The following is a 14,486-nucleotide window of genomic DNA, read 5'->3' on the forward strand; positions in this document are numbered from 1 at the left end:
TACTGTTTATAGTGACAAGATTTTTATGTTTATGGTAAGCACTAAATAACAAAACTGCACCCAGCCTACAAACTTCCAAACTCAAATTCTGGGTTTTACATTATTATTACTATTCATACATGGGTGAAATGAATTATATTAATTCATATTCATTTTTTAAGATAAATAAGTTAATTTATCATTTCGAATATAAAGGGTTGGCACTTGACACAATGCATAGAGAAGAGTTTATAATCGAAGAGCAATTGGTCTCACTTCCTAGAACAAGCACAGAGTGCTGCAGAACTACAGAGATAAGTTTATGTCAACAGTCAATTAGCTAAAATATCATTCCCTATGAGCAATTGAGCATTTCTAAACAGTAGAACTATTTCTTTCTCAAACTGAGCATGGTTTTATTTGATTCTGTTGTGTGTGTTTCACATCAAGTTAGTCCCAAGATATCAAAAGTTAAAAAAAAATCATCATCTGATTTTAAATTATGGTCACTGTTGTGATTTCATTGCAAACCATGATATTGCAGCCAACATTACAGATCCTTTTTAAGTCCTTATACAGCACAATCGCCATTAATCGATAAACTCCAATAAACCACTTTAACATCCTATGTTTTTTATGCCCAAATGGAACCAAAGAAAAAAAAAGAGTGAACAAAACAATTGACAAGAGAATACTCAACCCCCCAAAACTAAACAGCTAGCAGTGAGTGGTCAACATCTTCTCTTTCTTCTTGTCTTCTACGGTAGAACGAAAGTGGTAAGGATCCTGAGAGAACGAAAGTGGTTTCTTGAGGGTGACGTAGGCCTTCTTGTAATCGGGTTTTGCGACCAACGATCCCGCGTAACGCTTCTTCTTGCCCTTCATGTTCAAAGTTCGCACCTTTTCGACCTCGAAGCCGTAGAAGGTTTCTAGGAAGCGCTTGATTTCAACCTTGGAAGCTGAAGGAGCAGTCTTAAACGCGATTTCTTTGATGTCGTTTGAGGAAGTGCTGGGCATCAGTGGCGTCATGGGAAGGTTTGTGATGTGTGCCATCGATTTTGATTTGAACAGTGAACACTTCTTTGAAGACAACGGTCTCCGCGCTTCCTTAAACCCTGCCAAAGATCAAAACCCTCTTCCTCTGCCCTGTACCTATCAAAACCCTCTTATGTGTTGTTCCTTTTCTATTGTTCTCATATTGTCCTTTAAAATTATAAAATTAAATATTAACATAAACTAACACAAACTAAATGAACAATAGTCCAGAAATGGATATTAGAGAAGCAAATTTCATCAATGCCACCGCAACCTGTTTTTGGTCTCTCTCTTTATTTTGTTTGTATTTATTTTCTTAAATTTGTATAGAGAATGATTTTTTTTAAGAGAGTACAGAGAAGAAATTAAAAATAAAAATATTTTTACTACCGCAAAAAATATTTTTATAAGCTTATTTTATTTGGATAAGATATTTCTATTTTTTAAATTTAATTTAAATTTAAATCCACACTCTCATCAAACATTTAAAAGTCAATTATGGGATAATTTCTAATTTATAGGTTTACGATGTGTTTACCAACTTTTTCTATTGCTGTTATTTGTTGAAAGCTAATTTACTATCTTTAAGATAATTCATAAATGATTGAAAGAGTAAAATTAGTACAAAGAAATGCTGTTAATATAAAAAATTTATATGGTCAACCAATCCAAAATCAAAGTTAACATGAATTTTAAAAAACTTACGGGTGAAATAACACGTGTCCTGCATATATATTAAATTTAGACTTCACAAATTTTTATATTATTGTATTGTATTTTTCCATGTATTTTTTTCAGTTTTTTTTAGTTTTTATCTAAATATAAGTTAGTATATATATATATATATATATATATATATATATATATATATATATATATGTCATTTAAAATTCATTTGTGTTTTTAAAAAAATCTTTATAAATGCATTTTAGATATATGCATAATTTTAATAAGAGATGTTCATAATGAAAAAATAAATAGATTATATTTTGTAATTATTATTATTTTTTAAAATATTTCCATAAAAAAGAACTAACATTAATGAATACAAAGATAAGAAAGCCCTCATAATAATTTTGTTAATTATATTTTGGCTAACAGCCACTCATAACTCATGATTTTTCCCCTAGTAATTTCAAACATTCCCAACTATGTTTTAATATTTGTCCAAACCATGAAAATCATTCTAGCTAAAATTACCTCCATTCATGAAATTGTGTTTTTTTGTGAATTAAAAAAATGAAAAAACTATTTAAAATGTATGTTATACAATTAAATAAAGTTGATGAAAATCTAAAATAAAAATTGAGTTGAGAAAGTTGATGACAATTTAAAATTTAAAAAATAAATTAAATCTAATGAAGTAAAACTTCTACATAACTAAAACTAACAATCTATATATAAATAAGAAATGTTCTTATTAAACATTGATCATGTTCTCCTAAGTGAAATGTTATTTCTTTGTTGCAACAACCTTATTAAACTTTTGATATTAAGATGGTATATTTATTTTGGTAGATTTTAAGATCAAGTGTCTTTTGAATGTACTTTATTAAATTTCCGAGTATGTAAAATTTATAAGAATTATCAAAAACCTAAGTGAAGTATTATTTCTTAGTTGCAACAACCTTTTGTTTACCCGTTCTCTTATATTATCAAACTATTTGTTATAAAAAGAAATTAAATTGTAATCAATGAAAATTATTTAATTCTACAAAATCTATATAGAAAGTTAAAATAAGTGGGAAAAAAACAACATAACTTATATTATTCACTTACATATTGTACCAAAAAGTATTATTCACTTACATATGATTTAGTAATATCTTTTTATAATTGATTTTAGAGATTAGATAAAAATGAATTTTTTTTTTATAAATTTTGATTGGTAATAAATAGATATGTAAATTAATTTTCTTTCTTTTCTTTCCTTTTTTTTTAATTTTTGTAGTGATTGACCCTGAAGGTGGGATATGGAAGACATGTTTCAGTTTGTTTGCAATGTTTTGATGTCAAGTTATTCAAAACGTGAGGTCCCTAAAGATGCAAAAGCTGTTTTTCAGCTCATTAGTCATTAGTAATCGGAAGGCAGTGTCTCTCTCTTTAATGTGATGAGAATTGAATTGATGTCGTGTGTATCCAATGATGTTACATTTATGGCCTTTCTCATGTTCTTGAATAACAACATATGGTCCTGTTCGAAGAGAGACACCATGCTGTTCTATTCAAGTAAAAGAAAAAAAATTATCCTAATGCTTCAGTTCATCAGAGATAAAGGATTAAATGACAATAGATAAATATTTTCAATTTTTGATAGTGGATAATGACTAATGCTGACTTTCGAAACATTTGTGCCTTTTCAATTTTTGATTTTGGCCTTCGATAAGAATAACCATGCATAAATGACTGAAGGAACAGTTGCTGGTACTGGAACCATGCACAAGGAGAAAGAAGTAAATTGAAATCTTAAAAAATAGATGGCAAAACAGCCAACTTAGTTTTCATAAAATCAATTCTAGGCTAAATGCATATGACCAAAACAGGAAAGGGCTATGCTTAAAACATCACCATGTAACATGTTGTGCTATTTAGAGTAAGAATAACTGCATGGATAATCCTACAGATATTTGTAACATTATCAGAAACTAAAATAATAAATAAGGATGGATTTAGCTCCTCTAATGTGAGGAAAGTGCACTTTAGAGGATAAGTGAGTTATAACCATTACTTAGAAAACAGCAGTTAAGAATTTTAACAACTTCATAATGCTATATATGTGTATATATTTCATCGCAACCTCAACCATTGATTTTCTTATCAAGGATTGTAGCTGCATTTTATCCAACAAGGACACCAGTAACTTAAACTGATCTTCATCTGAATTCCCACTTTCCGATCATGTCTATCTTGAATTTTATGTGTGCAAGTGTGTGTGTGTGACATGCAAAACAAGGTGAAAATAATGCAGCTAAATCTAAATGGATTTCTAGAATCCCTGCTTCCAGACAAAGCCATGCACCATTCCTAAGTAGGCCTTCAAATTCCATATGTCTAAGAATCAATACAAAAGGAAAGGATGCATTCAAGAGCTGAATGCTGAATTCTCAGAGGCCTTTTATTCCTTTATACTTTATATTTGATCAAGTGGATTTCTTCTACTGCTTAGAGACTCTTGTTCTTTTCCTTTGTTTTAATTTTTTTTTTTCCAGTGGGATTGCATACCCTCCACAGTGCCACCATTGCCAACTTTGATATAGTTAAAATATTTAGCGTAGCTTGTTCAATTATGTCAATCTCGTGATCCTAAACCACCAAGTAATACTACTTACCAATCTTACTGCAACAATCACAGCATAGATCAAACGGAAAATAATTAATCCTGCTAACGATAATTAAAATAGCGAATATTTTCTATGCTTAATAAAAAAAAATGATAACTAAATCCCAGGTCCAGGACTTTTTATTTTACTCTAAAAAAATATAATAAACGGTTGGGCAGTAACCAACGGTAACTACAATTACAATTTACAACCGTATCGTGAATCGAGAAGAAAAGTATAGAATTGAAACCGTGAAGGCTGAAAAATGAAAACCTGATGAAGCGTTGGGAGATCAAAGGTTGAGCTCCGTATTGGAGAGCGAGGAGAATGGAAAAGAAGTGAATCCTTGCATTATTCATCCCCAGACCCTGAGATGGCGGCGGGGGCGCCATTCAGGGCTTTGATTCTAATTCCTCCGATTTGACGGTGAATGAATATAGAACACAACAAGATACTCACTCCATGTAACGGCCGCAAAGAAAACGACGACTCATATAAGTCATACGTACTTGCCAAGCCTGCTATAAAACGACGTCGTTGCCTATTCCAGGAGACGAACGAATTGAGCATGTTTGATATTTAATATTTTTGCAATAAACCATCGAATTAAAAAAAGAATCTCTACAGATTTAATTATCATCATGGGACGTTTGGGAAAAGTTTTTTCATATATGAAAAAGTCGAGAATGTTTGGTTTGTCTTATATGTTTCATATAAAATATATAATTAAAATTTTTCTTTCACTCGAAAAAGTTAGATGTTTGTATCACTTGAGAATGTTTTTGTGGGGGTTAAAATTCATTATCAAGAATCATAAATTTCCTTTAAGATTTTTAGAAAAAAAATTATCTACCAAACATCCCTTCAAGAAAATATACGTACATATGAATGATATAATTATGAAATTTCTTTATTTTTCCTTATACATTTGGGTCGATCTAGTGATTGAAATTTGAATTATGTGCATCAGATCAAAGTCCTAGCATTAATACTTTTACACACAAAAAAGTATTTTTTTACTATATAATAATAATAAAATTATTTGCTTCTGAATGTGAGACAAGACAAAGAAGTCTATCTCTATAATATTATTATTTATCTATTTCTTTATCATTGTATAAGTTTAATGTTATAATTTAATATATATATATATATATATATATATATATTATATCAAGTAATAAAGCATTTGTTATTTCTCTAAATAATAATGATTAATTAATCATATCTTTAAATTTTAATTCATCTAATATATTTCTAATACTTATAATTGTTTATCTATCATAATAAGTGTGAACAAATATTCTACATTATTAGAATTGTCAACATTTGAAAGCATTTTAATTATTAATTATACTTATTTACATATAGTAATAATAGTATCCATAATAAAATAAAGATATTATAAAGTTTTAATATTTTTTTGGATAAATATCAAATTTCGTTCCTATATAAGAAGATTAGGTTGAGACTATTTCAACTAAAAATAAGTTATGTTTTGCACAAAAAAAAAAAAAAAAGACTTCATAAAGAATAGGATTATAACCATGAAAGTTCATTTCTTAACCAACAAAATTAAGAATTTTACAAGTTAGTAACTCCTCCATGAACTTCCAAATCCATAATCAAAAAGTCAATTGAAACATACAATCACAATTCCTAACTTCCTTTAGCAATGAGATGTAATAGTAACGTACTCATTTTTGTTCCATGTGCATGGAGATCAAGACACCGAAAAAATAGTAACGTACTCATTTTTGTCTGCAAATTAGAACACGTCGTTTGAATTTTGAACGTATAGATTCCCGGCACAACCAATGTCACGTTTTATTTATTTGAAACCTATGTCACGTTTTTCGTACTTCCATGGGAAAAGGTTATAATTAAAATTTTATGCATTATTTACACTATCAAATAATCAGAAATTATTTGCACTGTAACCATATTCTAAATTTAACAGGTGACTGTGTAATATAAATCTACCAAGTTTTTTTTAAAAAATAATGAATTTCATAGTCGTGATTGTATAAAGTAAGCAATACCAACCTTTTCTTAGTATGGAATTAGAGTTTAATTGTGATGCTTACATATATAGTCAATTAATAAAATATTATCCTTGATTTTTAGGGTAATTATTATGAGAGTTAATAAATTTATGATACATAGTAACAATTTATAATTGAATGAATATATAAAATATTATACTCTGGATGCATTTTAATTATATAAAAACACAAAAATTGTAATAAAACTGAATTTAAAAAAATAGTAAATTACAAACCACTTGCTTATAATTTCTTTTTTTGACATATCACTATCTTTGGAGCTATTATACAATGAGAATTACATTTTCATCTTGATAATTTGTCTAACCTTTTTTTATGCAAACTTTTGTTAGGAAAACTATCAAAGTGAAACTCCAGTTTTATTTTTTTTCTCTTTAGACCACAGTTCTAATTGTCTAATAGAATAAACAACACTTAAAAAAATATATCTAACTTTTTTCCTTTGAGTATTTATTAATAATTAATTTTGTTACAAAAGTCAACAATGTCTTATCATACATAGGTAGCCAATTATGGTTATGATTAAAATTAAATTTCTTTTTAATTTTTTTTCCTTTGTGGTCGATAATAGGTTCGTACCATTCCTTGTATATAAATAAATGATGAATTTTCTGCATCACATCACATTGCGCACAGAGATCGTGATCGAAAATGGCGACGTTGAAGGTTCCTGCTCAACTTCCTTCTCCAGTGGAAGACAGTGAGCAATTGCGAAAAGCTTTTCAAGGTTATTCATTTCTTTGATTTTATTTTGTTGTTGGATCATCGATCTGTTTAACATTTTCTCGATCTATCTCGTTTGGATTTAAGTCTTTTGGTGTGTCCATGATCTGATTGGTGCGGGTTTTATTATATATCAACTCTTACTTAGAGATCCTGTTTGGTGTATGCAGTCATTGTTAGTTATTTCTGCTTGATGAGTGCTGGAACCACATTCGATGCAGTCATATTTTTCATACATTCATGCCGTTACTAAATTGAGACCGTTGGATGAATATCAGACAACTCATGCCTACAAATGAACGTGGAGAAATTTTTCTATATCTCTTGGATAATAAATAAAATTTGTTTGGTTGAGAATTAAGAATTTTTATATAAGTTTTTAAGAATTAAAGAATTACACATAAAATGTTTTTTATTGTAATAAAAGAAAGATTAAATTCGAGAAAATTTCCACCTCTTTTGTAAGAAAATTTTCGTAAAAAACATTCTAGAAACCATCACTTTCCATGAATATAATTTTTGAAAAATACATATTAAACATGGAAACTAACCTATGATTCCCGATAAACAAAAAAACGTCTCTCCTACCAAACCAAATGCAGCCTTAGTTCAATCTACCAGATCGAATACAAACCTTTTGATTTTTTATCTTCACCCAACGGTTACAATTTGCTCTCTGCGTAGACACGTTGAAAATTTGACTGAGGGAATCATTATCGTTGAGATTTGGTTTCTTTTTATTTTATATAAAAAATTTAAGTTTCATTCTTACATTTTGGTTGGATAAACTTCCCCATATGTACTCACAGGAGAAAAAATGAAAAGAAAATAAATAAAATAGGCTAAATTAGTATGTAAATCTTGTGTTTTTAAGAACTAAATGCAAACGATCTTTGGCCCAGCGTTAGTAATACTGATAGTTAATATTAGTATGTGTGTGTGTTCAGAAGTGCTCAAACAAGTGAAGATATAGATAACTATTACAGAAAATTAATACATAGTGAAACTGAATCTTTGAATAATTCAGAAGTTTTCAAATAAGGGAATTTACTTTGTTCCTTTGTTTTATCATGGCATGAGCCATTTTTTATTCTCTCATTGCAAGAGTTGTTTCGATTGTTCATCCAATTGTTGTCACTGTGACATATCTGTGCAGGGTGGGGAACGAATGAAGGATTGATAATATCAATCCTGGGTCATAGAAATGCAGCTCAGCGTAAGTTGATTCGTGAAGCTTATAGTGCAACTCATGGAGAAGATCTTTTTAAAGATTTAGACAAAGAACTTTCAAGTGACTTTGAGGTCAGTTTAAATCTTTTTATATCTGGCTTCATTATGTAAATCACAATTTGACGCTCATTTCAGTTTTCAGAAGTTAGAATTTTCAATGACACTATCAGTTATTGAATTTTCAATTTTGATAATACTCCATTGTTTTTTGGGTAATATAATACTCGATTTCAGTGTTCTATATGGATAACCTTGATTAAAGGAAATGGATAGTTGCAGTTATGAAGTCAGTTTCTTATCTAATGTTTAATGTTTTGAATATAAAAGCGGGCTGTGTTGGTTTGGACATTGGATCCTGCTGAGCGTGATGCCTTTTTAGCTAATGAAGCCACTAAGATGTTGACTTCAAACAATTGGGTCATTTTGGAAATTGCTTCCACTAGATCTTCACTTGATCTCCTTAAGGCAAAGCAAGCATATCAAGCCCGTTTCAAAAAGTCCCTTGAAGAAGACGTTGCCTATCATACTAAAGGGGACATCCGCAAGGTAAAACCTTAACTTTCTAATGTACTTGTTTACACCTTGATAAAGAAAAGTTGCATATTCTTACATAATATTCAAAGGCTGATGCCTCTGCTTGATGTCATTTCTTCTTCGATCAAAATTTTCCAATGTATATAAACCTTTTCAACTTAAAAGAGAACCTTTCTTTAGAAGTGTGTCCTAGATTTATATTCAAGAGAACCTTTGCTTGATATCATTTGAATTGCTAGATTTAAAAGCTTATTAATATTAACATTTTTATTATTATTTTGCTATGTCTAGATGCATCGTTAGTTAAATTATTTTTTCTAGGTTCCTGAGAGAACTTAAAAAAAAAAAAAAGCGATTCCAAACATACATTTGATCTGACAATTTTTTTCACACATTTTCCCCCCTATTTTCTGATGAAATATGTCAATAACAGCTATTAGTTCCTCTTGTGAGCATATTCCGTTATGAGGGGGATGAGGTGAACATGACATTGGCAAAATCTGAGGCTAAACTGCTTCACGAGAAGATTGCAGAGAAGGCCTACAATGATGAGGAGCTGATCAGGATTTTGTCAACAAGGAGTAAAGCACAGTTAACAGCAACACTAAATCAGTACAACAATGAGTTCGGGAATGCCATAAACAAGGTATAGACATTTTGGCTGTTTATGACTCGTTTCTATGATTTTAGCCTAACATCTGCTTTTTGTTTGAGTACCTACTGCAGCACTCATGCTGACATAGTGTTGAATTTATGACCATGTTTTGTTCACTTTAAGAAACGTGATTTGCACTGATAATCTTGTTTTAAATGAATCAATTGCTACATTTTAAAGGATTATATTCTGGGCTTACTTCAAAACAAAAAAATAAATATGAAGACAAGATAGAAATTGTGATTAAGTGATTTTAGATTAATCAGTGACTTCACTGACTTGTAGTTGAACTGACAATTCATCTTATGGATGCAGGATCTGAAAACCGATCCAAAAGATGAATATCTGCAATTATTGAGGGCAGCCATTAAGTGCTTGACTTACCCTGAGAAATATTTTGCGAAAGTCTTGAGGATGGCTATAAACAAGCTGGGAACTGATGAAGGGGCCCTTACTAGAGTGGTGACCACCAGAGCTGAGGTTGATTTGCAGCGAATTGCTGAGGAATACCAAAGAAGAAATAGCATTCCTCTGGACCGCGCAATAGCCAATGACACTTCTGGAGACTATCAGAGCATTCTCCTTGCACTGGTTGGACATGAGGATTAAGTGTTCTTTCTTACGCTCTTCAGTTGTCATGGGATTGATGCTTAGGCTATTTGCTTTTCCTCTTATCATGAATGTGATGTTGCTGTGGATCTCTGGACAGAGGGGTATAAAGTATAAACCATCCCTGCTGTTTAAGAATAATGTTTTGAATGTCGAAAATTCAAGACACAGCGCTTCACCTCTTTATTACTATTAAATCATAAAATATTTGCTGCGTCTTTTTTATACTTATATTAAGGATCAATTATTCCTGCCAGCATATCATCACACTTCACAAAAAGTCGGTCTAGATAGCTTAAAGGCAACTATAATTGTTAACTTCTCAACAATTATCGCATAAAAAGCATAAATCAGATATAGTAAATAATTTCTTATTACAAAAAAATCTCAACAATTTTATTTATCCAATATATGACTGTGTATATCAACATAAATGAATAATAAACAATGTTGACAATCCAACACACTGATCCTTCCAGTCAAAACACAGAACTTCAGAGGAATTTATAGAACGCACACAGTTAATTGGACGAATTTAGATGATCAAATTTAAACGAGGGCAATGCCGCTTCCTCCACCGGGGGGTCTGCGGGCACCTAGTATATGGTCTCTACTTTCTGCCTTTCCATCGGCAAATATGTCACTCCCAGCCATTTCTCTAAGTTTAGCTCTGCTTGAAGGCTTTTCCGGTGATCCTGCAGGAACGTCTCCCTTGAAAATATTATTGCCTGTCATCTCTGCAAACTTCTGGTCATGCATTTTTTTCCTCAATATCTTAACTGGTTGTTCACTGAATGAGAAATTACTTTGGCCATCAGCTCGCTGCAACAATAACAAACCTAGGGTCAAAATGTAATCATAAAGAGGAGGGAGAAGGCGCATGAGGTAAAGGGGGAAGCACATGGATTAGAAATGGATGAATTTACAGCTTATTTTAGAGGAAAAAATAATGTGTCATTATTGTAAACCTAAGAGAAACACGTCTCTTGTCTCAACAAAAAATTGTAAAAGGAGAAAAATGAAATTTAAGAAGAAATCTGACACGGAAACTACAAAAACATGTAGACAAACTGATGGACCTCTTCAACACAATGAATGTGCAGTTTGGCTCTAACTCAAGATAACAGGCTCGTGTCTTGGCGAGGGAAGAAACAGTAGTGATAGAAAATTTTAACATCCCCAAATAAATGGTATTCTTCCAGAGCTGCAACCGTATTTCTATTACAACCCTTGGGTTATAACTTCATAAAATTAGACAAATTGTTCTGCATTTAAATTTTGCCTTTCAGGAAACCATAAGGCGATATTTTTGCACCACCAAAGGTAAAAAAATTCATCACTATGAATAGCCATAAGACAGGATTAGAGCAATAAAAAATTTCTGTGGACATTCATCCAATATAAATGATTTATATGACTCGTGATTGGTCTTCATGCCAAGAAGATACTTACATTAGAAACTTGCGCAGATGTACTCACTTTTTGTGGAACAGATCTTCTTGTGTCTTTACTTTCTTTTGATTCCAAAGTGTGTGCAGCAGCCAATGAACGAGGCACAATTTCAGAAGGAGGGGCAAATATATCACTTCCACTGAGCTCCTTGGTCTTGGCACTTGATGTTTGCTTGTTGATCTTCGTGACTGTTTTGCTTTGATATGTTCCACCAAGTTCACGTTGCTTTGCTATCTCGGGTAGAGAGGTTGGTTTTTTAGGAGAAATGTTTCCTTCAGTGCTGAATGATATCTGACTGATTCCATTCATTGCTTGCTGAGATGCAATTGAAGGGAAATAAAGCAAGAATACTATTATCACAATGAAGTTGGTATTTAAGAAACTCTCGTATTCATATGGTCAAATCTCAAATTGCCTTGGAAGTTGGAACAAGGTAACCATCCAGCATACCTTATATACGCGTATGCTTGTTCTGTTTTTTGAATTTGCAGAATTTTCTTCTGATGTGGTATCTTCAGATTTACCAGAAAATATACCACTTCCAGTCATCTCTTTCAATTTATATCCTGAGCAGGGTTTCCTGAGTATCAAGAAAAAGAAAAAGAAAAAGAAAACAACAAGAAGAAGGGACAGGATTACTCTGAGACCAAGTTAGAAGAGAAAAACGAAAAAAAAAATATGATTGGATGCACAAGATGGAATTTGACTTCATTTATTGGGCTGGAAGCCTATTTATATAAAATGCCACAAAGCTATAAGAAGAAAAATAAAGCAAGGTAGTTACAATCACAACAGAACAGAAAAATAACAGAAACAACTAGCCATGACGGCTAATAACAGAAAATAAACATATTAAAAATTAATCCTTTAACAGTAAAACACATGAAAAGATATGTTTGACAACAAGATTATATAACAGTCATGAACCTTTTAACTTAACTAGTAGCAAACATACTATAGTAAATTCTTTATTTCTAGTTTAATTTTTATTACGTTGAAGTTTTTTACTCTGATAGCTAAATAAAAAAATCACTTAAAATAGTAAATATGATTTTTAAAGTAAGAATTTAATTAGAATGTAAATATAGTGTAATTTTACACTACGGATTATCTTGTATAATAAATTTGTTTCCTTTTAAAATAACTAATAGTAATGTGCATTACATGGTTTTTTTTATAAAAAAAACAAAGAAAAAAAGGGTGAGAAATATAAATAAAAAAACTTAAAAAAATTGTCGACACATGACGATAGCTGGATAATTTTTATAACATTATTAATATTAAACATTTTATTTGTAAAAAAAAATTAATGCAAATAAGTTGTTCTAATGTAATTGGTTCAAATGTAAATTAAGAAACAAAAGAAATTTGGTAATTAGCCGAAATCATGAGAGATCAGTTTTTTGTTTTTTACAGCATTATGAATGATCAGCTGTATACACAAATTCGTACCAATTAGCAATTTTCCAAAAAAATAACTTCGTGTTGATTGTTCATCATAACGCAATTCTTAGAGTTTCAAGTTTCAACAACAATTGAATGCAGGAGGCTAATGAGTGGCTTCTTAAAACGTTCCCATTAATAAATAGAGGAAAAAAAGTCGACACAAACTACTAGTTGAAATACCGCATAGTGTTTACAAGATAAAGAAGCAAACACTGAATCGGATCCCAGAACGAAACAATTAAAAAGTTGGAACAAAAACAAACAATAACAGATCCAACACTGCGATAGAATTGAAAAAGAAAAGATGATAGTATTACTTTTTTGTTAGACTCTGTGCTTCTTCATCGGTGAGCTGGCTTCCGCGGAGAACCTCACCGATTTTATCAGAAGGCTGGGAATAGATAAGCGATTGAGGAACAAACAAACAAACTCATTATATATCTTCACGCGAGATTCGATTGAACCAACTAAACCGATGCTTGAATAAAATATAAAACAGAGACAGTAAATAGAAGTAGTAACCTGGCGAGAGCGGTAGCCGGAGGCGGAGGATTCCGGCGGAGGTTGTTCGGACCACGTTAGGAGATCGGAGGTGGAGGTGTGAGGGTTCCTTAGCGGCGTGGTTCTCTGGCTCTGCATTTTGTTTAGGTTGAGTGAGTGTGAGGGGTGATGTTATTCACCACACCAGATTTGAGAAAACGTTTCAACGATAACGAACCCAAATAATCACTATCCAATTTCTTTTCTCTTCTTTCGATTTCCAACTGCAACTATGCCACCCCCACCAACAATTTATCAGTAATAATATAACAAACTCTCGAGAGGTTGGGTTATTAGTTATTATGATGGCACCTAGAAATGGATACTCGCTCTACATGCTCAACATTTGTCATTCCACACCCTTATATATATATATATAGCTACTTTGAGTAGTAGTTGAGTACTGCTGCACTTTTCCAAAATCATAAGTGAAAATATTTTTATTTCTTAAACAATTTTTTGGTATCTTCAAAATAGGAGTATATTTATTGAGAAAGTTGATTCAGTTGGTAAAAAATATACTCATATTTCAAAAGACATGAGTTTGATGCTCACTACTAACATGAGGATCTTGTTGATTGATAATATGTAAATGTTCTTTGAGCTTTAAAGCTCGCTGTAATCCTAATAAATCCTAGAATGTACTTTGATTTTGGTGCTTATGTTTTATTATTTATTTTAATAACTCACATTTTTATTTTTAAAGTAGATACTTGTTGTTAGTAAATTTCTGTTAACGTGACAAACAAAACATTTTTATCAAGAAAAGATCATTTAATCACAAATTACCTTTTTCAAGAATAAAAATTTATTCAAGTAAAAAATAAAAGTTAGATACCAAAGCATTCCTATTTTAAAAGTATTAAAAAGTTATTAAAGCCTAAAATTAAAAATAAT

At 31.0% G+C, this 14,486-nt stretch overlaps 3 protein-coding genes across 4 annotated transcripts; 1 reads left to right on the top strand and 2 right to left on the bottom strand.

Moving 5' to 3' along the window:
* Positions 1-469: 469 nt before the first annotated feature.
* On the bottom strand, positions 470-1,332 carry LOC100799927 (50S ribosomal protein L23). Its single transcript, XM_006580212.4, has one exon. It carries the CDS (start codon positions 1,030-1,032, stop codon positions 697-699), a length of 336 nt encoding a protein of 111 aa, XP_006580275.1. The 5' UTR covers positions 1,033-1,332; the 3' UTR covers positions 470-696.
* Positions 1,333-6,924: 5,592 nt separating this feature from the next.
* Positions 6,925-10,382, top strand: LOC100796047 (annexin D2). Its single transcript, XM_003525009.4, has 5 exons — positions 6,925-7,127; positions 8,280-8,425; positions 8,681-8,899; positions 9,321-9,533; positions 9,858-10,382. Exons 1-5 carry the CDS (start codon positions 7,052-7,054, stop codon positions 10,149-10,151), a joined length of 948 nt encoding a protein of 315 aa, XP_003525057.1. The 5' UTR covers positions 6,925-7,051; the 3' UTR covers positions 10,152-10,382.
* A 154-nt stretch (positions 10,383-10,536) lies between these two features.
* On the bottom strand, positions 10,537-14,142 carry LOC100800456 (uncharacterized). Of its 2 annotated transcripts, none has more exons than XM_003524217.5 (5): positions 13,572-14,142; positions 13,367-13,440; positions 12,054-12,183; positions 11,604-11,918; positions 10,537-10,973 (listed from the first exon to the last, which is right to left on the bottom strand). In XM_003524217.5, the coding sequence occupies exons 1-5, from the start codon at positions 13,686-13,688 to the stop codon at positions 10,701-10,703; spliced, it is 909 nt and encodes a 302-aa protein (XP_003524265.1). In that variant the 5' UTR covers positions 13,689-14,142; the 3' UTR covers positions 10,537-10,700. The 2 variants fall into 2 exon arrangements, with proteins under 2 accessions (XP_003524265.1, XP_006580276.1); XM_006580213.4 differs by having other exon boundaries at positions 11,631-11,918; positions 13,572-13,945.
* Between the last annotated feature and the right edge of the window lie 344 nt (positions 14,143-14,486).

Source organism: Glycine max, chromosome 5, assembly GCF_000004515.6.
Source record: "Glycine max cultivar Williams 82 chromosome 5, Glycine_max_v4.0, whole genome shotgun sequence".
Lineage (NCBI taxonomy): Eukaryota > Viridiplantae > Streptophyta > Magnoliopsida > Fabales > Fabaceae > Glycine > Glycine max.

Excerpts from the sequence above, each read along its gene's own strand:
- LOC100799927 (XM_006580212.4), bottom strand. The coding sequence starts at position 1,032 with ATGGCACACATCACAAACCTTCCCATGACGCCACTGATGCCCAGCACT.
- LOC100796047 (XM_003525009.4), top strand. The coding sequence starts at position 7,052 with ATGGCGACGTTGAAGGTTCCTGCTCAACTTCCTTCTCCAGTGGAAGAC. Across the intron at positions 7,128-8,279 it reads ATTGCGAAAAGCTTTTCAAG|GGTGGGGAACGAATGAAGGA; the intron begins GTTATTCATTTC and ends ATATCTGTGCAG. Across the intron at positions 8,900-9,320 it reads CTAAAGGGGACATCCGCAAG|CTATTAGTTCCTCTTGTGAG; the intron begins GTAAAACCTTAA and ends TGTCAATAACAG.
- LOC100800456 (XM_003524217.5), bottom strand. The coding sequence starts at position 13,688 with ATGCAGAGCCAGAGAACCACGCCGCTAAGGAACCCTCACACCTCCACC. Across the intron at positions 13,441-13,571 it reads CCGGCTACCGCTCTCGCCAG|CCTTCTGATAAAATCGGTGA; the intron begins GTTACTACTTCT and ends ATCTATTCCCAG. Across the intron at positions 12,184-13,366 it reads GCACAGAGTCTAACAAAAAA|GAAACCCTGCTCAGGATATA; the intron begins GTAATACTATCA and ends CTTGATACTCAG.